The sequence below is a fragment of the Pecten maximus genome, chromosome 7, assembly GCF_902652985.1.
Source record: "Pecten maximus chromosome 7, xPecMax1.1, whole genome shotgun sequence".
In the NCBI taxonomy this organism is placed as follows: Eukaryota; Metazoa; Mollusca; class Bivalvia; order Pectinida; family Pectinidae; genus Pecten; species Pecten maximus.
Window position 1 is genome coordinate 25,439,609 of NC_047021.1, and position 23,999 is coordinate 25,463,607.

General features: G+C 36.3%; 1 protein-coding gene across 5 annotated transcripts; it reads left to right on the forward strand.

Moving 5' to 3' along the window:
* Positions 1-34: 34 nt before the first annotated feature.
* On the forward strand, positions 35-23,617 carry LOC117330365 (histone deacetylase 11-like). Of its 5 annotated transcripts, XM_033888594.1 has the most exons (12): positions 35-142; positions 539-690; positions 1,324-1,424; positions 2,741-2,770; positions 7,582-7,698; positions 8,282-8,464; positions 9,334-9,430; positions 9,999-10,068; positions 10,946-11,054; positions 11,599-11,785; positions 19,582-19,634; positions 20,578-20,678. In XM_033888594.1, exons 1-11 carry the CDS (start codon positions 117-119, stop codon positions 19,587-19,589), a joined length of 1,080 nt encoding a protein of 359 aa, XP_033744485.1. In that variant the 5' UTR covers positions 35-116; the 3' UTR covers positions 19,590-19,634; positions 20,578-20,678. The 5 variants fall into 5 exon arrangements, with proteins under 5 accessions (XP_033744485.1, XP_033744483.1, XP_033744484.1 ...); XM_033888592.1 differs by lacking the exon at positions 19,582-19,634 and having other exon boundaries at positions 20,578-23,617; XM_033888593.1 differs by lacking the exons at positions 2,741-2,770; positions 19,582-19,634 and having other exon boundaries at positions 20,578-23,617.
* The last annotated feature ends 382 nt before the right edge of the window (positions 23,618-23,999 follow it).

A 23,999-nucleotide genomic window follows, 5' to 3' on the forward strand; every position in this document is an offset into this window, starting at 1 on the left:
TTGGACTCCAGATAATTTATTAGCTGAATTTTGATTGGACTATGTATTACACAGGAAATGATATTATGTGAAGGTAAACATTGGTCCACGAAGATGATTATTGAGGAAAAACAACAATGAACGAAGACAGAAATGAGGGAAAGTATGTTTAAATTGAAGATGTGTTTGCAATATTTTCATGTCTTCCTAGTTTATGAACACCTTTACTTGAACAAGTCCATTATTCTGTTATCCAAGAAATGAATGAACCATTTCGTACCACATTTTGGTTGGTAAACGATCCACATTTCGGTCACTGATGTCCCACAAAAAAAACTCGATACGACACGGCGACATTAGATTTATCCTACTTCAAGAATTACATATTGTTGTTGTGTTTGATTTGATAAATATATTCAATCATCATCAATATAATCATCATCATCATCATCATCATAACGAACACATAAATCATGCATTCACCACCACAACCACCACCATCATCATCATGACTTAGATCTAACATTTAATCTTGATCCGCACATTTTTCTTTACACAGGAAAAAAGAAAGTTGTGCCCTATATGTAGATGTAAAATCATCACAATGGCCTATTATCTACTCACCTGAGTATAACATTGGATTCCTGGGCCTAGAGAAGCTTCATCCCTTTGATGCTGGAAAATGGGGGAAAGTGTATCAATTTTTAAAAGGTATATAATTTCATTTATGATTTGATATTTAATTTGCATCATTATTTTAAGTAAAAATGAAAAACTAGTTATAAGCCTGCCTTGCCTATTGTCTAATATATTGTTATTTAGTAGAATTAACAATACATATCATCTTGTACTGAAATAAACCAGACATCCTCTGACAAATGTAGTGGCCCCCTGGACTTATTGAGGGGGAAAATATGGTACAATCTATGTATATTATTTCCAAAAGGGGGATGGGTTACAATTAATACTGCAGTAGACATTGTTCATTTCAGCACATATTTTAAATGCAGTTAATATATTGAAAAGCTTGTGTTCATTATAGGTTTATTATAAATATAAATATGATCTTGAGATTTAAGGTTGAAAATAAAAATGTTGAGATTATTCAGATATATATGCTGAATTAGTCAACACTAGTCAGTAACATTCAAAATGCCTGGTGCTTGTATGTTTTTACATACTACCAGTACATAAGGACTCCATATGTTTGTGATGTTTAAAGCAGTTTTTCAAACTACAATGGAAAATTTTCCTTAGAATTTTCAATTTGGCGTATACCCAGTAGTATGAACAGATTACCTGATCAGATGTTTTCTTATTGATTTGTTTATTTTCCAATTACAGACCATGGGATGATTCGAGATGACACCACAGTGAGACCACGAGAGGCATCAGAAGACGACTTGTTGGTTGTTCATACCAAGCAGTACATCAATGACCTTAAAGTAAGACATTAGTGTTGACTGTCATATTGTCAATGACTTTATTTCCCACTTTTATTGCCATGAGAGTGATGTTTGCTAGTGTAACCATGATTACTAATTAACCTACTGGAAGGATGGTCAGGTCACAATTTTGTGCTTTTTCTGGGGACTTTTGGGGCAGAACATTGTTAATTGAAGTTCGTAATTGATTATTGTATGAATAATTCCATTAAAAAATGCAGTTTACTCCTCAAAATTTGCTTTCAGGTTGGTTTTCTTCCTAAAATAGACAAATTCCGCAATTAATATAAATAAGCCCCAAACCAGAACATTGTAACAATAAAACCTAAAAATTACTTATCTCACTTTGATTTAGGCTCAAGTTTAAACCATCATTCAATGTCCATCATCTTTTGTAAAAGACTACCAATATATATAATAGGTATCTTCCTACCAGTATATAGGTATCTTCCTACCAGTACATGTATCTTCCTACCAGTATATAGGTATTTTCAGTCTAGAAAAGCTGAACAAATATGGACAAAAGATGGTACAAATCTTCCAATGACTAAGTTGTTTTTATGATGTAATCAATTGAAGGGTGCAGTGTGAAATAAACACAGGGCAGAGGAATAGTTACCCACGTAAAAAGAATGATAGAGAGAAAAGTGTCAAGTTTAATTAGGAACAGGTAAACTTATAATTAGGACCCCTAATCCAAATAGTTTTGAGAATGCCAACTATTTGGATCTATGTTGGTGAATTTGCAATGAATGCTTCTTAAGTAGGTAACCAGAAATATATATGCGAGAAGGAACATTATATTGTATTGGTATGATACTGGTATCTAAGAGTCAGAGGTGGGGAAGTGGGGCTTATTATTTATTATTGATTAAGTATTAGTATTGTCTTTATGATTATAACAATAGAATACAAGTAGAGCCCTGAAACATCTGTTCCATTAGCTCCTTAAATATTGAGAAATCAAATAAATTAGACCTTTGTATTCACATCAAATATCTCTGGTGTAAGGGAATCCATTTTTGCATTATGAATAATGATTAAAATAAGTTACATCCTATAAAGGAGGCAAGTTGCATGGCCTGATACAGTGTAGTAAAAATAAGGCAAATTATTCCAAGAAAACTTATCTTTCTTGAATAAAAGGGGAATTAATTGCAATTTAATTAACAATTTAAATGGATTATCCCTATTTTTATGAGAATTTGATTTTGTCAGACTCGTTGGCATGGTTCTCCAGCTATATATACTGATCTATATAAAAACCATCTCTAACGAATTCCTCATGGTGTTTTGTGCATTCTTTCCTTCCACAGCTCACTAACATTGTGGAGGGGATAGAGGAGGTACTGTTTGTCACTCATTCAATCTTACATTCTCTAGGGTCCCTCACAATGTGGGGTGACCTTGTCCCCTTGCTTCACAACTTTTCTCCTCGCTGCCTTCACTCTGCTTGATTGGTGTCGTTGAACATGCAGTACATGTATTCTATTCTGTTACAGCAGTTAGTTAACAGGGACCAGACACCTGAGGATTTACGATAACTGTACATACACTCGCTGTTTATTCATGATCAGTGCCTGAATGAATATTTTTCATTGCTTTTTTTCTAGTATCATGCCAAAGAGTGTTGGAAAACAATTCTCAAATCATTTAAAATATCCTTAGCCTTAGTAAAGGACTGATGTTCTTGCCATACACACAGGTAAAACTATTGATAGTCCTTTTCTTTCAAAAAGCTAGTGAAAAAATTTATAAAAATTTGGATTTCTACAAATTAAAGAAATGTACATACAGTTGGATATATATGCATGAGGGAACACATAGGCCTGCTCAAGTTCTACTCACTTGGCATCCAATTGGCAGACTGACTAGGAGGGTCCATTTTGCAATAATTGTTACACCAATAGTTCAGATAGGGCAAAAGCAATTGTATGTCTTAGTGTGTTCTTATTTTAAGTTTCCTATAGTAGATTTCTGTATTTTTAGCTGATGATCCATGTGTTTGGAATTTAGTTTTGTTCATCAATGCAGTCTTCTCAATATTTTCTGGAACACATTTAATTAGAGAAATATATATGTTACCTTATAGAAGAGACATATATCTTTGATTTTACATCACCTTTTAGGTGTAAGTTTACAGCAATAATTGTTAAGGTAATAAGCAGGTGTCTCATCCCTTTATTAGAAGATTAGTAGAAGATTAAAAAGGTTTGGTTTCTGTGAACAGTTTAAGTAAAAGATTTCTTTTTACATGTGCAATATACACTATTACAGTTAGTATTAGAAAGTAGCATTTTGAAAATATAGTTTTTGGTTCGTATGGTTTTACGATGTATTTGTAGATCATAATTTTCATAGATTTTTTATTCCTATTGTTAGTGACTTGTCAGAGGTGCATATCACATGATGGTCTGCTGGCTTCTCAACCATCTAACTTTGTACGTTACAATAACTTTCAGAAAATAGGATTACATTTTCACTGTTTATATATATCAGCTTTCATTAGCTATTGCTCTCAACCTAGAATAAAAACACAATTCAAATCAACCTCATGATAACCGTTTAATGGAATTTAATACTCAGTAGTTATGTTTTTACTTATTATGATAGATATTGCTTTGCTAATACCAAAAGTATGTAAATTTTGTTAATAAGTGTTATTGTTATTTTTAATAATATCCTACTGTTTGAAGTGGTGTTATTGCAGAAGTAATGAATTCAAAAGGAAACAAGCATATTATTGATGTTTACTGGGAATATATGTATCTACGGCCTCAAATATATGTATCTACGGCCTCAAATATATGTATGTTTATATGTATATGCATGATCAACAATATTTAATATTTAATACATTATATACTGTATAATTTACCATACCTAAGTCCTTATATGGGTTGTTGTACACTATATGGTTGAATTAACACTATCTGTCAATAATCTTGTGGTATTACATACATTTATATATATATAATGCAGTATATAGTCACCTACTAGCACATGTATTGATCTTATCACCACTGTCCCAGCCTCCAGTCTTATAAGTACTGCCCTAAGTACCTGATCAGCTTGTTGTATTTGACCTGTTCGTTGTATATTTATGTATGTATTGTTACAGATGATTAAGTAATTCCAATAACAGTTGCCTCCCTTTGATGCCCCTGAATACATCTGTAACATATGTGACCAGTAAGGAGATTACACTAGAATCCTTTTGTGGCGCAATCTGGAGATAAATCATCTATTCAGTATTTGTTACAACATTTAAGCATGAGCATTTAAGATATAGCATTATATTGATAAGGAACAAGTTCTCTGTACCAGATACTGTTCATGCATGCATCAAATGTAATATATCCTACCAGTAAAATCAGTTGCCCATTCTTTCATTGTATCTCATTTGGTGATAAGTTATATATTATAATGAAGCAGGAACTGATGGCCCAACACTAGTACATATGTATAAATAGAAATTGACCTTTTTCACCCTGCCACACAAAGTTAGTACATGTAGTTGAATTGGTAAACTATGGAATACCCACAATACCAATCCTTGTTTTTGTTGCTTTGTTCCCTCCATATGTCTATCGTCATTACATGTATGTTTTGAATGCTGTTTGTTATTGTAGCGTGTTGTTCTGTCTTATGACTTTTCAGTATAATTAATGCATCCAGAATGATTTATTGAAACCGTTCACATACACATATATAGTCCTGGACTTGTACAAATCATGTTTTTGTTCCCAGTTTTAGAAACGTAATCATTTGTAACATGTTTGTTTCAGGATCTAAATTCAGTCATGTCAATTTATACAATGTCACATATTCATTACTTTCAGCATAATAACGTCAACTGACCATCAATTCGAAGCATTCCTTTAAAGTCCATTTTGTTAACTCATGGGCATATAGCCAATAGCTTATAGTATCGTGTTAGAAAAAGGTGCTTGTGTAACGGATAACTGGAAAATTAGATGTTGGTTCGTATGGTTTAGACAGTTCTCTATTGATTAACACTGCTGTATGATAAGTCCCTGATTTTTAATTGATTTATTTTGAACCACCTTAGCAGAGCAGGGATTGTATACATGTGTTTACCATCAAACATCAATTAATCTATCAGTTTCGGATCTCGATCTCTATGTTGCTGATAATCTTAGTTGTTGACAGATTTGGTTATAGATAGGGCAGATAACATCAGGAGATGGACTTTGTGTGACGCATTTCAAATGTAGTTAATTAAACAGATTTTGAATCATTCAGATTACATATTGACCTAGTGCAACTTGAAAATTAGATGAAATGATGGACTTGGATATAAATAATATACATGGCTTTGGTTTAAACAAGAGAAATGTTATAGATAGCTGTAAATATTATAAAGATTGTCTGGTTAAGATTTGTCTATTGTTTTGCTCTGGTCTGTAACTAGGTTTTTGGACAATAGACTTACAAGTACATTGTACATGTACAAGTGGTACCGACACTCAACTTATCAAGCCATGTTCAGAGTACAATACTACATGCATAGATTAAATATTGACATCCTTTTTTTCATTGTGTTGACTAGAGATATTTTCATGTATAAATGACACATTACCTGTTTGGACAGTATACAGTATACCTGTATAAGTTTTGCATACTATCAGTTACCCATGTTCAAATTCTTCTTGCACGTCCTTAAATGACCCTTGCTGTTAATAGGACGTTAAACAAAAACAAACCAAACCAAACCCTATGTATGCTTCACCTGTTTACTTGTCTCAATGAAAGCAGGCCTAGGTATTTCAAGCAGGTTTTCCACTTTTAATAATATCATTTTATAGATGCATATCTATAACCTATAAGAACGCAATGGTAAAATAATTATAGCTCATACTCAATTTGATGCCACTTACACACGGTAATCCAGGCATTTATATATAATTATTTAGTATGAACAATGTTTATTGAAAACTACTGATTGTAAAAAAGTATTGTTGTCATTTCCTGGTTAAAAGTAACTTTTTCATAATATCAAACATTAAAATCTTAAATTAAATAAACACTGAATAATGTTAAAAATAATTCCTGTGTCTTTTATGTCTTACTAAAACAACTTGAAATTTCCAACAAAGTGGACAGATTTTTCAGATACACACAATTGAATTTCAAATGCGGATATTTTTGATGTCTTTTCAAATTTTATGTCTTTGTAGCCCTAGTTTAAATACATTCTTTCTAAATGTACATTTTATACATTTTGTAATTACATTTTATTTTGTATATAACGAAATATTTATGATATATAAACGTGAATTGTCTTTCTTGATTCCTTCTTTCTTTTGGCCCAAACTTGTTTGTCAAGATTGAATGAGTGATGTTTGTCTTGTCTAAATTTCTTCATATATTGATCTATGTGAAAATATATCACTGGAAATTTGATAAATACACACATACATGATTTGTAGAAACACAGAATGTTTTAAGTAGACTTTAAATATTTTCAACCTTTGACTGGATTAAAATATAGATACTGCTGAAGCACATTTTTTCAGAAAGTAATTCTTGAATGGTGATTTGTTTCATCTCTAAGTACATATATGTATAGCTAATCTGTAATATCACAATGAGTCACCATATTTTGGTTTGAAATCCATTTTAGTGAGAAGATTATTTTACAAATTGAATTCTCCTCTCTATGTATAATCAATGTTGTTTTTGTTATGCCATCATTAAACTGGGAAATAAAACCATTCACAAAATGAATTATTACTTACTGTGCACACAAAGACATTTATTTGTGTTGTATCTACATGTAGTATAACATAGGTTTGTCTTATTTCTAGTTTATTTGTTATTATGCTTCATTTATGAACAGATAAAGTTTCTTAATTTTAATAAAATATAATTGCATAGTATGGACTCGCCTGAATTCTCCCGCAAAAAATATATCTCCCAGCAAAATATTAAACAATTTATATAGCATTGTTCATTTCTGTTTATTATATTTTTTAAGATGCTTTTCATGCATACCTGGTACATGAGTCATATGTATATCTCTTTCAAAATATATGTATATGTACATACATATACACGTATAAGAAACATCATCTTTTCAATCCAGTAAAATTCTGTATGATACTATAAATGGTATTTCTGTGTTTGTTTCTAGTGGAGTGTCAATGTGGCCAGTATCACAGAGGTGCCTCCAGTGGCCCTCATCCCAAACTTCATTGTCCAACGTAAAGTTCTGCGGCCTTTCCGCTACCAAACAGGTGGAACGATATTGGTAAGTATTGAGAAATTTACAAGAAGGGAAAGTCGTGTCTTTGCTTACAACATTTGTGATCCATTTGGCCGTCTTGATAATTGCTTAATGATCTGTTTATAACCAATTCACCAGTGATACATAGTACAGCTACCCAACACTTCATGATCATAAGTACATTGTTGTCCTTTAAAAGAACATAGAATTTTGGTATGGCATATCTCGGCCAAGGTTATTAGATGTAAATAGTGGCTAGCCTACTTCAAAGGAAGCTAAGACAAAGTGGAGGAAATAAATAAACCTGTAAACAAACCCATTCCAGGTTGGTTTTGATTAAATATTTAATTATATTGATACTATTCTATCGCCCTGGATATCTGGAGGTATCCAAGCACAGAGTAAAGGGACCTCTCTATCTTAAACAGCAATGGCTCTTCCCCTAGTTTGTGTAAGTGAAGGTGGTATGCAACTTGCATCTCGAGTCCTAATACCCCTTAGTAATATGTATGACGAGGCCTAGTTGTCTCTGTTTCAGGTAGGAAATCTTACCATATTTGTCACAGGTGTGTGAGTATTACAGATATAATGTGGTTATTTATTCCAGGCTGGAAAACTTGCCATGGACCGAGGATGGGCACTCAATATAGGGGGCGGGTTCCACCACTGTAGTTCGACCCGAGGGGGCGGGTTCTGTGCCTATGCTGACCTCACTCTCTCCGTCAAGTTCTTGTTTGATAAGGTGGAGGATGTCTCCAAGGTCATGATTGTAGACCTTGATGCTCATCAGGTATGAATCGATATTCTGTACGACTTTCAGGAGGATGTTCTTATAAAATATAATATTTACATATTTATTTCATTAAAGCAAAAGTTTGTAATGAAAGGATAATGTTACTGATTGAAGCTAGTACAAAGTGGCTCACAGACCAGCTACACGTTTTTTTTTCACTGATTTAACAATAAACCATATGAAAATATGTCTTGAATTCCATTGTTATGATATTCATTTTTAATTGTAAGACAATATGAAGTCATACAGTCATATACACCATAATCAAGATATTAAATTTAATTATCAAAGATATCAATCTATTTTGAATTCTGACAGTTTTTATTTGACATAAGTATGTATAATATGGATAATCTTAATTCACAAATCAGGGATTTTCCTACAATTCCCATTCCCCTAAAAAAATCTTGTGAAATTTCCCAATTTGCCACTGCAAAAATTCCCAATTTTGAAGTCACTTTTTAATGATTAAGTAAGTTTTATCTACAAAGACCTATACTAAGGTACTTTTGAAAAATAAAAAACAGCTATAGATAACAAAATGAAATCAAAAATAATATAAAGGCAATATTCATCAAAGAAAATTGAAATTTGTATGAATTTCACTATTTTTTGTTTTTTCCCAATGTCACATTTTGTCGCGTAGAAATTCCCTAGTCAATGGACCCTGGACCCAGTTGAAAAGTTGTAGGAAAATCCCTGCAAATATGTTTGAGGTTTATTAAGAGAGTTTACAGTTCATGTTCATGGTAGGTTAGTAACAGTGAGCCTGTCAACATTATTAAAGTGTCTCTTGTATGTAGAAGGTGAACTTATACTAATCGTGTATATATTTAGGGTAATATACTAATCATGTATATATTTAGGGTAATGGACATGAGAGAGATTTCATGACAGACGACCGAGTCTATATTATGGACGTTTACAACAGAGGAATTTACCCACACGACGGATTCGCAAAACGTGAGTTATGTTTTAACATCTTTAAATGGGACATCACAATGAAAATGACCCCTAGAATTTACTTCTTATAAACAAAATAAAATAATGCACATATAGTCGGTTATTTCCATTGGGATGAAATTTTCACTATTTCGCTGACTATTGACATGATTGTGAAAATTTGATCTGTGAAATAATAGGACTCTGATGTCATCCGCGACTTCAACTGTGATTAAGCCTGACAGGGAAAATATGGAAGTTTTTGTTATCGCATGATTTTGTTAGATTTATTTGTCCTGAAACTGAGCAGAAAAAGGAAATAAATAACAAGTGCTACCATTTTGGATGTATCCAGCTCACTGGACAGGTCTAAGGCACTAGGTTACCACTGTCACAGTTAAATCTGAGGTGTTCTTATATATGTAGATATTACATGGTATCAGAAAAGCTGATAATAATTTGATGAACTATTTCAAAGATTCAGGTGGTTAGAAAAAAAGCTGTGATTGCAAGTTTTCCTGACAAATGAATTCCATATTTATGGAGGCTGCTTTGAATGACTTAGATGTTAAATGTATTGATATTACAGGAGCAATCAAAAAGAAGGTAGAACTGCAGCATTTTACAGAGGATGTGACATATCTCGGTCTGGTAGATAGGTAATGTATATAACCAATTCATGTACAAAAGGTTTGCTTAAAGGAAGTTTAATTCCAATATAATTTGAATGTTAGAAATACTCAATGTATTTCATTTAGTATACATGTATCTTGTGTATAAACTCGCTAAACATTCAACTTTAGAGGAAAGAGTACGTTGTGAGAACTTCTGTATTCAACTCATTATATTTCATTAAGCTTGGCCCAGTTGTCTGTAAGGCCAGGTACAGCCAATTGATACTGTTTAACTGTTTGACTGTAAATGCATGGTAATGACTTAAAACATTAGCTAAATTTAAAACTAACCGGATATTTTAATTTAAAACTAACCGGATATTTGATTTATGGAGTAATAGAATCTTCCCCTACCTAACCTTGATGGTGTGACAGGGAAATCTCCAACCCAAGGGGTGATATTCTTGGTTGTGTAAACTAAGACAATCAAGATCATTATACGTCATTTTCATATACACCGATATGATTGGACTAAACGTTACCATATGACATGCTATAAATGAGACATTTCCCTGAAACTGCTGTACGAGGGTGACAACCCGGTTGACAAAAATATCACACCCTAGGTGGTGACAGACATATCTTGACCTAGCTGCGATAACGTAGCTCTGGACGACGGATGGACAATTTCTGACAGATGGTCGTCGGAGAGCATTGTAGGCAAGGTATGAATATTTGTTCTAATCTTGACCATGTTAAGTGTCTACATGATACAAGTTAGCCAAATTAAATTAAAATGTTTTGTTTTAAGAGAGTTTGTCAGAGTTTCTTTACAGGGAAGAGTGCAGCATGATTATATATTATCCAGACTATTATGCTTATACTGTATAGGATGTGTATTAATCTAAAAATGTGTTTACAGAAACATGGAGCAGGCACTGAATGAGTTCACTCCAGACATCATAGTGTACAATGCTGGAACCGATATCCTGGAAGGGGACCCCCTCGGCAACCTGTCCATCACAGCAGAGGTAAGGATCTCTCCATGACAGTACAACCGTCGTTATAGACAGGTGGTCGTTATATTCAGGTGGTTGTTAGAGCAGGTTTGACTGTATCATAAACTCTACACTAGTTCGTCAGTGACTCAAGGCCTTACCAGATTAATCAGATTTTTTCCTAGATTTGGCTCGATAGAGATCATACAAAAGTGTTAGACCAAACAAAAAAAGATGTGTTTCTTTTCAATGTTTGAAAAAAAATTGTTTTAAACATTTTTTTATAAGAGTTATATAGGAGAGTAAAAATGTCTAAGGGTTCTTCCTTGAAAATTGCTTTAATAAGTTTAGGTAAATAGGGCTAGCAGTATAACAGGATACAAAAAATATATTTTTTGTTTTGCCAAATTTAAAAGCTGAAACACTGTGTATCTATGTTATATAGATATCACTTAATGGTCTGTTTATTTAATTGTTACATGCCAACTAGCTCCTCCAGTTAGTAAGCGGTTTTACTAGGCATCACAGACACCTGATCATGTGTAATTTTGTTAAAATGTTGACATTATTTTGTCAGGGAATCATTGAGAGAGACCAGATAGTATTTACAAAGGCACACTCCCGTGGAATTCCTATCATGATGGTGACGAGCGGGGGCTATCAGAAAACCACGGCGCGCATTATAGCTAACTCAATCATCAACCTGAGGCAGAAAAATCTGATTGGTTGTGATGCTGCCGAACAGGAGCCTGTTCCTAGAACAGGTATCTTTCAAAAACTAAAAAAATAATCCATTTTTATTTTATTTTTGTTTCATTTATACATTAAGTTTTTGCATTTTTTTTACTGAGAAAATGTGATTTTGGATGTAAGTTATGTTTGGGCGTTAAGTGTATGCACCTATTTATATTGAAGCACTTGTGTTATGTGTTTGCAATATGTCTCTTTGTCATTCCATTGTTTGTGTCAAAGCATCTATGTAATATGATGTAATAAGTGTAACTTAACTTTGTGTCAGAATAAAAAGTTTGTAGTGTTCTATTATAACAACAATAATGAGATTACCATGACAACTAGAAATACCTTTACTGTGGTATTACAGGAGCTTTTCCTACAGTGGACTCTGTTTAAACTAGACTCTGTCCAATCCGGATCAACTGGTTAAATAGTTTAGCCCCAAGAAATCCTTCTTTATCTACAGTAGTTTAACTCTGTGTAATCTGGACTCTGTCTATTCTGTAATCCGGCCATATTTCAAAGTCCCATTCTTCTTTACACTAGTAAATCTGCTCTGTGTAAACTGGCATCACCTATGATTTTGAACAGTGCAGAGTGTTGGCTTGTGGGTCCCCAATGGAGTGTCTATACTGTGCTAAAAAGTTTTACTATCTATTGAGCCTACATTATCAATGTCAGCCAAACACCTGAACTTTCATAATATTGTTAGATAAATTTACAAACTGCTTAAAAATGCAGTGTCCGACCAGTTTATCCTAGTACAGTGTCCGACCAGTTTATACTGGTACAGTGTCCGACCAGTTTATACTGGTACAGTGTCCGACCAGTTTATCCTGGTACAGTGTCCGACCAGTTTATACTGGTAGTGTCCGACCAGATTATACTGGTACAGTGTCTTACCAGTTTATCCTGGTACAATGTCCGACTGGTTTATCCTGGTACAATGTCCGACCAGTTTATACTGGTAGTGTCCGACCAGATTATACTGGTACAGTGTCTTACCAGTTTATCCTGGTACAATGTCCGACTGGTTTATCCTGGTACAATGTCCGACCAGTTTATACTGGTAGTGTCCGACCAGATTATACTGGTACAGTGTCCGACCAGTTTATACTGGTACAGTGTCCGACCAGATTATACTGGTACAGTGTCCGACTGGTTTATACTGGTACAGTGTCCGACCAGTTTATACTGGTACAGTGTCCGACCAGTTTATACTGGTACAGTGTCCGACCAGTTTATACTGGTACAGTGTCCGACCAGTTCACCCTGGTACAATGTCCGACCAGTTTATACTGGTACAGTGTCTGACCAGTTTATCCTGGTACAGTGTCCGATCAGATTATACTGGTACAGTGTCCTACTGGTTTATCCTGGTACAGTGTCCTACTGGTTTATCCTGGTACAGTGTCCGACCAGTTTATACTGGTACAGTGTCCCACCAGTTTATCCTGGTACAGTGTCCTACTGGTTTATCCTGGTAGTGTCCGACCAGTTTATCCTGGTACAGTGTATGACCAGTTCATCCTGGTACAGTGTCCGACCAGTTTATCCTGGTACAGTGTACGACCAGTTCATCCTGGTACAGTGTCCGACCAGTTCATCCTGGTACAGTGTCCCACCAGTTCATCCTGGTACAGTGTCCGACCTGTTTATCCTGGTACAGTGTATGACCAGTTCATCCTGGTACAGTGTCCGACCAGTTTATCCTGGTACAGTGTACGACCAGTTCATCCTGGTACAGTGTCCGACCAGTTCATCCTGGTACAGTGTCCCACCAGTTCATCCTGGTACAGTGTCCGACCTGTTTATCCTGGTACAGTGTATGACCAGTTCATCCTGGTACAGTGTACGACCAGTTTATCATGGTACAGTGTACGACCAGTTTATCCTGGTACAGTGTCCGACCAGTTCATCCTGGTACAGTGTCCGACCAGTTTATCCTGGTAGTGTCCGACCAGTTTATCCTGGTACAGTGTCCGACCAGTTTACCCTGGTACAATGTCCGACCAGTTTATCCTGGTACAGTGTCCTACTGGTTTATCCTGGTAGTGTCCGACCAGTTTATCATGGTACAGTGTCCGACCAGTTTACCCTGGTACAGTGTCCCACCAGTTCATCATGGTACAGTGTCCGACCAGTTCATCCTGGTACAGTGTCCCACCAGTTCATCCTGGTACAGTGTCCGACCTGTTTATCCTGGTAGTGTCCGACCAGTTTATCCTGGTACAGTGTCCGACCAGTTTATACTGGTAGTGTCCGACCAGATTATACTGGTAGTGTCCGACCAGTTTATCATGGTACAGTGTCCGACCAGTTTATCCTGGTACAGTGTATGACCAGTTCATCCTGGTACAGTGTCCGACCAGTTTATCCTGGTACAGTGTACGACCAGTTCATCCTGGTACAGTGTCCGACCAGTTCATCCTGGTACAGTGTCCCACCAGTTCATCCTGGTACAGTGTCCGACCTGTTTATCCTGGTACAGTGTATGACCAGTTCATCCTGGTACAGTGTCCGACCAGTTTATCCTGGTACAATGTCCGACCAGTTTATACTGGTACAGTGTCTGACCAGTTTATCCTGGTACAGTGTCCGATCAGATTAAACTGGTACAGTGTCCTACTGGTTTATCCTGGTACAGTGTCCTACTGGTTTATCCTGGTACAGTGTCCGACCAGTTTATACTGGTACAGTGTCCCACCAGTTTATCCTGGTACAGTGTCCTACTGGTTTATCCTGGTAGTGTCCGACCAGTTTATCCTGGTACAGTGTATGACCAGTTCATCCTGGTACAGTGTCCGACCAGTTTATCCTGGTACAGTGTACGACCAGTTCATCCTGGTACAGTGTCCGACCAGTTCATCCTGGTACAGTGTCCCACCAGTTCATCCTGGTACAGTGTCCGACCTGTTTATCCTGGTACAGTGTATGACCAGTTCATCCTGGTACAGTGTCCGACCAGTTTATCCTGGTACAGTGTACGACCAGTTCATCCTGGTACAGTGTCCGACCAGTTCATCCTGGTACAGTGTCCCACCAGTTCATCCTGGTACAGTGTCCGACCTGTTTATCCTGGTACAGTGTATGACCAGTTCATCCTGGTACAGTGTACGACCAGTTTATCATGGTACAGTGTACGACCAGTTTATCCTGGTACAGTGTCCGACCAGTTCATCCTGGTACAGTGTCCGACCAGTTTATACTGGTAGTGTCCGACCAGTTTATCCTGGTACAGTGTCTTACCAGTTTATACTGGTACAATGTCCGACCAGTTTATCCTGGTACAGTGTCCTACTGGTTTATCCTGGTAGTGTCCGACCAGTTCATCATGGTACAGTGTCCGACCAGTTCATCCTGGTACAGTGTCCCACCAGTTCATCATGGTACAGTGTCCGACCAGTTCATCCTGGTACAGTGTCCCACCAGTTCATCCTGGTACAGTGTCCGACCTGTTTATCCTGGTAGTGTCCGACCAGTTTATCCTGGTACAGTGTCCGACCAGTTTATACTGGTAGTGTCCGACCAGATTATACTGGTAGTGTCCGACCAGTTTATCATGGTACAGTGTCCGACCAGTTTATCCTGGTACAGTGTATGACCAGTTCATCCTGGTACAGTGTCCGACCAGTTTATCCTGGTACAGTGTACGACCAGTTCATCCTGGTACAGTGTCCGACCAGTTCATCCTGGTACAGTGTCCCACCAGTTCATCCTGGTACAGTGTCCGACCTGTTTATCCTGGTACAGTGTATGACCAGTTCATCCTGGTACAGTGTCCGACCAGTTTATCCTGGTACAGTGTACGACCAGTTCATCCTGGTACAGTGTCCGACCAGTTCATCCTGGTACAGTGTCCCACCAGTTCATCCTGGTACAGTGTCCGACCTGTTTATCCTGGTACAGTGTATGACCAGTTCATCCTGGTACAGTGTACGACCAGTTTATCATGGTACAGTGTACGACCAGTTTATCCTGGTACAGTGTCCGACCAGTTCATCCTGGTACAGTGTCCGACCAGTTTATACTGGTAGTGTCCGACCAGTTTATCCTGGTACAGTGTCTTACCAGTTTATACTGGTACAATGTCCGACCAGTTTATCCTGGTACAGTGTCCTACTGGTTTATCCTGGTAGTGTCCGACCAGTTCATCATGGTACAGTGTCCGACCAGTTCATCCTGGTACAGTGTCCCACCAGTTCATCCTGGTACAGTGTCCGACCTGTTTATCCTGGTAGTGTCCGACCAGTTTATCCTGGTACAGTGTCCGACCAGTTTATACTGGTAGTGTCCGACCAGATTATACTGGTAGTGTCCGACCAGTTTATCATGGTACAGTGTCTGACCAGTTTATCCTGGTACAGTGTCTGACCAGTTTATACTGGTACAGTGTCCGACCAGTTTATCCTGGTACAATGTCCGACCAGATTATACTGGTACAGTGTCCGATCTGTTTATCCTGGTACAGTGTCCGACCAGTTTATCCTGGTACAGTGTCTGACCAGTTTATCCTGGTACAGTGTCTGACCAGTTTATCCTGGTACAGTGTCTGACCAGTTTATCCTGGTACAGTGTCCGACCAGTTTATCCTGGTACAGTGTATGACCAGTTCATCCTGGTACAGTGTCCGATCAGTTTATCATGGTACAGTGTCCGACCAGTTTACCCTGGTACAGTGTCCGATCAGTTTATCATGGTACAGTGTCCAGTTTATCCTGGTACAGTGTCCAGATCATCCTGGTACAGTGTCCAGTTCATCCTGGTACAGTGTACGACCAGTTTACCCTGGTACAGTGTCCGATCAGTTTATCATGGTACAGTGTCCAGTTTATCCTGGTACAGTGTCCAGTTTATCCTGGTACAGTGTCCAGATCATCCTGGTACAGTGTCCAGTTCATCCTGGTACAGTGTATGACCAGTTCATCCTGGTACAGTGTCCGACCAGTTTATCCTGGTACAGTGTCCAGTTCATCCTGGTACAGTGTATGACCAGTTCATCCTGGTACAGTGTCCGACCAGTTTATCCTGGTACAGTGTCCAGTTCATCCTGGTACAGTGTATGACCAGTTCATCCTGGTACAGTGTCCGACCAGTTTATCCTGGTACAGTGTCCGACTGGTTTATCCTGGTACAGTGTCCGACCAGTTCATCCTGGTACAGTGTCCGACCAGTTTATCCTGGTACAATGTCCGACCAGATTATACTGGTACAGTGTCCGACCAGTTTATCCTGGTACAGTGTCCGACCAGTTTATCCTGGTACAATGTCCGACCAGATTATACTGGTACAGTGTCCGATCTGTTTATCCTGGTACAGTGTCCGACCAGTTCATCCTGGTACAGTGTCTGACCAGTTCATCCTGGTACAGTGTCCTACTGGTTTATCCTGGTAGTGTCCGATCAGTTTATACTGGTTGGTAGTGTCCGACCAGATTATGCTGGTACAGTGTCCGACCAGTTTATCATGGTACAGTGTCCGACCAGTTTATCCTGATACAGTGTCCGACCAGTTTATCCTGGTACAGTGTCCGACCAGTTTATCCTGGTACAGTGTCCAGATCATCCTGGTACAGTGTCCAGTTCATCCTGGTACAGTGTCCGACCAGATTTAGAAACAGAAAATGAAAATGAGAGGAACTAAACTACAGTGATGTATGTGCTACATTACTGAACTCATCAATAAAACCACAAAAATTAGTTATCTACCTCATTTGGATGAATTGAAAAAGGATGACAGAGGACTCCGTCATTAAGATGATAGCAGGTTCTATTCCAGGTTCTATTCCAAAGATCTTTTCCAGCTATGCCATACATTAAAACGTTTAATTGTAGATAACAATATAATGATTTGGTAATGAATGTTATTTAAGGATTAAACTCTTTTTTTGGTGTCTATGGTCGATATAGATGCCAGAGCTTTGCAAACAAACGTCATATTGTGCGCTAGCAACAAAATGCCAATATTCAGCGATTTCGTCAATGGGGTTCGACAAATAGAACAGCCTATTTTTCCAAAATTCATTTGTCACAAACAAAAAAGTGCATTGAAATAATACGAAAAAAACACAGTCTGTTCAGTTTTCTTTTATTATTTATGTAACAATATTGTATAAAATGTCTTTTTGATACTTTTTTATTAACATAAAAAACGATTTACGTCGTTATAAGTAGTTCCGGTGGGTGAATATATTCATGCGCGGCATGGATTGATGTCACGTTTTGGGTGTCAATTATGGTCACATAGACTGCAAATCTTTTTACTTAGTTTATATCGTGGCTTTGCCACCACAATGTAAATATAATCATGTTAAATTTAAAATCTTGAATATTTGTACTAATTTTGCATTATAGAATATAAATTGCTTCACAGATACAATAAGATTTGTTAATTTACATTGATTACATATAAGATTATTAATATACACTGTACAACTATATTCTAATTTTATTGTACATGTTAAGATATAAAAGTAGACTCTACGATCCAAAACCCTACAAACTGGCCGAATTATAAAGGCCTAATAGGCCCAATGGAGTCCGGTTTAGACAAGTTACCACAGCAATATGAAATGGTCCCAACATCCAACAGTCTTCCTGTTTGTTTTACCTCAATAGGATTCAATAATTACCTAAGGGGAAAAAATAACGAGATTCCTGATTGCCATGGTGTTTTGATAATCACATCAGAATATATACCTGGGCATTTTATAAACCAGGTTTTGTGTGATCCTCACAACATGTATTTGATATTATTATAAGTGCTAACTTATGCCATTATACATGTAGTACACTTTTAATATGATTTCCATTTTAGATTCTTGTGATATTGTTGATTTATTCATGTTGTTAATACATATATTTGCAATTTTAGTAATAAAATGTATTTGTTGGTATTATTTTCTTTGATTTTTCTATTTGCTTTTTTTGTTATCAGCTTCTTCATTTTTTAGAATTCCCTGGGTCATGTTCTAGTAATCACTCTTTTAAGAAGGGTTAAAGATAATGTAACCTTAGGAATTCTGCTACTGAAGTTCTTTAAGTTTGCTTTAGTCCACTTTCTCCATTCCCAACCTGTCAGGTTTTCATCCTGATTTTGTTGTCAAGCAGGCCAGCAAATAATGGACATCAAGATGGAGTTTTTAAGTTTATCTGATGTGTAACAACAGTTTTTCTGTGTGTCTCATTCTTGGACCCCGATTAGCTGCGGAGTTAATGTTAATCCATCTGTACTGTCATGTTAAACGAAGGGAAGTAACTCTGATAAAATTGGACTATGTGTGTCCAGGCACAGCTGTTATACAGAAATGTGTTTGTGTTTTGGAGCAAAGAAATCTTTTTCTAGTTGATGAATGTTAATGTCGCATCAAGCTGTCACAGATCACCATATGTAGTTACTTGTCAAAAGTTTAAGAACACTGAATGCTGCAGAGAAAAAAAATCTCCTTATAAAATACTTTACTTTGCTTGTCCATTTTCCATTGAGAAGTTTCAGCCCGCAGTGTCAAATCATAATTTCATTCAGGTGAATATTCTTTCAAATTGAAAGCGAACAGTTCACAATTTGTATAAGGCTTTGAAAACAAACATCTTTATAATGCAGAATTAAAAGATTGTCCACGAGGTTGATTTTACTGAACCAAGTAGTCAGATACCCATAGTTGATTGCACTATGCTAAGCTACACTTATTAAAATATGGCTTAGTACATTCAAGCATGGGTATCTGGCAATGACTGAGCCGTAACCCCCTCCTTAGAACTGCATGGGGCCACACCTTTCTTTATTTGTTGTGTATATCCTCCTGTACGATTTGTTCATGTTTCAGTGCTTTGAAGATTATTCTAGTTATTTTGTGGCAATACAAATTTTGAAACAAAGGTAGGTATCAATTGTTCTCAACATGTTACTCTTAATTTGTCAAACTAAAGAGAAATACATTTGGGGCAAGGTTTTCCTCTTGGACATCAAAACGGTAAATTAAAGTTGCTTTACTGCATTTATCTACAAAGCTCCCCGTTTTATTTTTACATGATGACTAATTTTAGAAAAGTAAGTTAAAAATGGTTCACAAATAAGCCCTCCCTAAACTTTTACATTAGGGAAGGGGACTTATTTTGGGGTTAATATGGTACTAAACTTTTACACTAGGGAAGGGGACTTGTTTTAGGGTTAATATGGTACTAAACTTTTACACTAGGGAAGGGGACTTGTTTTGGGGTTAATATGGTACTAAACTTTAACACACAAGGGGGACTGTTTGAGGATAAATACAGCACCAAACTGATATACGGTACATGTACGGGGGAAGGGGCCTGTTTGAGTATAAATATGGTACCAAACATTTACACTGGAGGATGGAAACAGTACTAAACATTTAGATAAGGGGAGGGGGCCCATTTGAGAATAAATAAGGTATTACACAAACCAAACCCTCCAACCTGTAGTTGTCAACTAGATATAGTCTTAAGTCAAAAGTAAAAACCTTTAAGAAAAAAATCTACTTTCTTCTACTGTACATGTACATTCTCTGCATATTAGAAAATCTTACTAAGTTAACAAATTTTACAAAATGCACACCCTGTAATTTCAGAAGCAGTTTTGCTATAGTTTAAAATATTATGATTTTATTTCAAAGTTCATGCTTTTAGTTAATTTCTTTAATTTCCTATACTTTTTTTTTTTTTTGCATTTCTTTCTGGTAGATGATTGGGTATGTTAACATTCTGTGAAAAGGATTTCATATTATATGTAAAGTGAAAGAGTGGACAATGTACGAAATACAGTTTTCCTTTTGGCTATATTAAATTTTGGAATGTTTCAGAAATCCGTTCAAGCCTTCCACGGAGCCAGAGTGAGGGTTTTTTGGCTCGTTTTAAACGAACATGCTTATCAACATCAACATCTACAACAACTCAAGATCTGACAAAGTTAGATACAAGTCCAGACGTTCAAATCCAGGGAATGGGATCTATTAAAGACCTTGGATATATTTGACCCCAGCTGGTCAGGCTAGAGTTTCTTAGGGACAGTCCAGGGGTTAATTTGAACCTGGACAGTATAAGTTTATTTGAACCAGGAGTAGTCTTAATATTTGACCCTGGAGCGGTCATTTGACTGGCCCATTTGACCCCAGGGCAATTCCCCCACTGCAGGGCATTCCAGGGAACATTGGATCCAGGTACCTGTTAAGGTATATCTGATCACACAACAGGCTGCAGTATACACATGACCCTTTAAGTCTTCGATACACATCTCACCCAGATCCTTGATACATTTAACCCTGGAGGTTCATACCATACCAGAGTATACCCTGCTTCAAGGGACTGTGGAATCAATCGAAAAACAAAGCCTGTGCTTTCCAAGCCTTATTCCCTAAAATGAAAATTTCTTTTTTTTCTCTCCAATATTATATTCATTGGCATGAAACTAAAATTGAAGTTTTAACATCAACCAATATTAATTAAATCCAGGTCTTAGATAATGGTTTTGAATCTTTGAACTTTTAAATTGATAAAGAATTTTGATATAGAAATTGCACATCTATTCAAGAAGTTCCTAGGGGGAAAGCCAAGAGTCGTTTAGCTGGTTGATACAGACTCAGGCAAGCTAAATATGCTACATATTGCCCTCTGATTGGATTTAGAAACAACCTTCAACATATTAATGAGTCCGATCAGGATCTTTATTGAAAAAGATAGTAAGCTTTTGCTTTTCATTAAGATTGTAGGATAGTGTTGTAAAGAATATGATAATTTGTAGCATGTGCGAGAACTCATAACATCATATTTGGTTTGGCCTAGTTCTACTAATAGCAAACTGGCATGATGTCTTCAAAATGTTTTTTAAGTTGTAAGTAATCAGATTGTCCCTTAGAGATGGGTTTTATGTCTTTTTGGTGTTGATGAGAATGAATATGTCCCTCCAATTCTCTAGGTAAATCTATCAAAGTAGAATCTATTTGATATCTTTTGTAATCACCAAGCAGGAGTCATGCCAACCCACTTGTATTTTGGGTAGATATCCAAGATGGCTGTCACCTTGACCTTTGAGCTGATAACCTTGACCACTGGTCAGTCAACCTTTTAAGTTCCATTGTGTCACAAGAAAATGTTTACCAGTTAAGAAATATACACACAATTGTACCTTGACCTGTGAACCCAAGACCTATACCAAGGTTATAAAATATAATAGCTGTAAAAATCAAGACCTTGACCTTTGACCCAACAACATTGATCGATTGTGTGATTACTTCATGTTAGAATACCACAAATGTTATACGTGTATATCAATTTTGACCTGATGACCTGGACTTTTGGGCACAATTCAATCAATTTCTACCAACTTTCATCCATAATGTCACAAAAAATATTTACCATTAAGATACAAAATTTGATTTTTCAACCTATGACCCCGTATGAATGATATACTGGTGTGAAAGTTCATTTGCATATCTATAATTCACATCAAATCATCATGTAAAGTTTCATAAGCATCAGTCTTCAGGACACAAGTCAAAATAACGTTTGTTGAATAAAAAAATATACACATATATCGCAAGGGTCTAATGAATTAAATGTTATTGAAATACAATGTACCGGTATGTCCATTATATACAATATAATCAGTCACAAAATTAAACATTCCAAACATATATTGTTGTGCTTTCATTGTTTTTGTCACATTTCCTTTAAATCAATATTTTCATATCAGATACAGATCAATGCGTGCGAGTTGTTCATTTATCATGGTTTTATGATCTTTGTCAATTAGACCATTAGTTTCCATTATTTTTTCTCATGTGTGTTTGTTACATGTTTGCTCATTATCATTATAAGGATGTGCATTATTCTCATGCTGAAAGTCTGTATTTCCAGTACTCACATTAATTATGAACTGTTAAAGATGAAACAATACAATACAATTGTACCTGTATAACATGACCAGAATCCTATGACCTTTCTTACCGGAAATAAAACAAGACTAGTAGTGTCCAATTTCTTTAGGCAAAACTACCATCAAAGTTGTTGTATCTGACACTTCTCCAGGTTTTATTGATGTCACAGTCCTGTTGTGAACATTTTGGACAAAATTGCAGGTCAAAGGTCACATTACAATGGCATGTGTACAATTCCTATTAAATGGTCATGTCTCATCCCTCTATTATGACATCATGATCTTCATTTATGTATGAGAGGTTGCATTCAATGGTCATTTGACTGCGTTCTTGGTAAGATGTCCTACATTTTTGCCTAGACTTTTCATTGAACATTTTTTGTACATTATTATTGTGTATTTGGCATCACTAAAAGTCATACTTTCCAATCCGTTTGTCTAGAATTCTATAAAAACTCGAGACATAAAAAATAATCTGTTTCTAAACTGCATACTAAATACATTAACTTGGTAGAGTATTTAAGTTGTGCTTACGAAGCAGTGTATGAAGTTTGCGTGGAATTGGGGAGCATGACTCAATATAATGATGGTTCTTAATGATAAAGAGTTATCATTGACTTTTAAGATCTAAAATTGAATCCAGCACTTTCTCTGAGGAATTACTTAATATATTAAGTTTTGAGTGGAGTTGATATGACAGAGAGCAAGATATTCAGTGAAATTGTCTCATGTTGTGATATGCAACAAAGATCTTGTTTCTGATATTGATATTAGTTTCCAGTTTTCATGCGACACCGAGTAAAACATAAAGACGAGTATGAGAAAGCACCAAATCCATTCTAGTCTAGTTTATCAGTGTACCCTCTAGTGCCATAACAATCAATGTTTTACTGTGGTGTGTCAGGAGGTATGGATTTATTGAACAAGCTTAATGTATTTTGACTTTTGCAATAAAAAAAAGAAATGATTGTATTCTGTCTGTTTTCATTACGATAATGTAATGGTAAGTATTGCTGACCTCTTTATGCTTTTAAGGCACTGCGTAGTGAATATTCTCATAATATTTAGTTTGTAGGTACTGTTCAAGACAACTATGGCAAAGTGAGGAGTTAGGGTTTAATCTAGAGGCAAAATAATAGCTTCTGAAGCTATCTTTAATTGTTGATGAACATATACATGGTATCTTCATTTCTCAGAAAAATGATTTCCTTATTTATAATTTACAGTGAGCATCAGTCTAATTTCATGAACCTGAACAGACTTAATTAATCATACCTGGTAATCAATAGAGGTATTCAAAGCAGACTCATTATATACTACATTGACACCGCACAGGATTCAGAAAATTTT

Bases quoted from the DNA above. Each gene is read 5' to 3' on its own strand.
- LOC117330365 (XM_033888592.1), top strand. From the start codon at position 117: ATGAACGAAGACAGAAATGAGGGAAA. The intron at 691-1,323 runs GTATATAATTTC...TTCCAATTACAG, and splicing joins AGTGTATCAATTTTTAAAAG to ACCATGGGATGATTCGAGAT. The intron at 2,771-7,581 runs GTACTGTTTGTC...GTTTGTTTCTAG, and splicing joins TTGTGGAGGGGATAGAGGAG to TGGAGTGTCAATGTGGCCAG.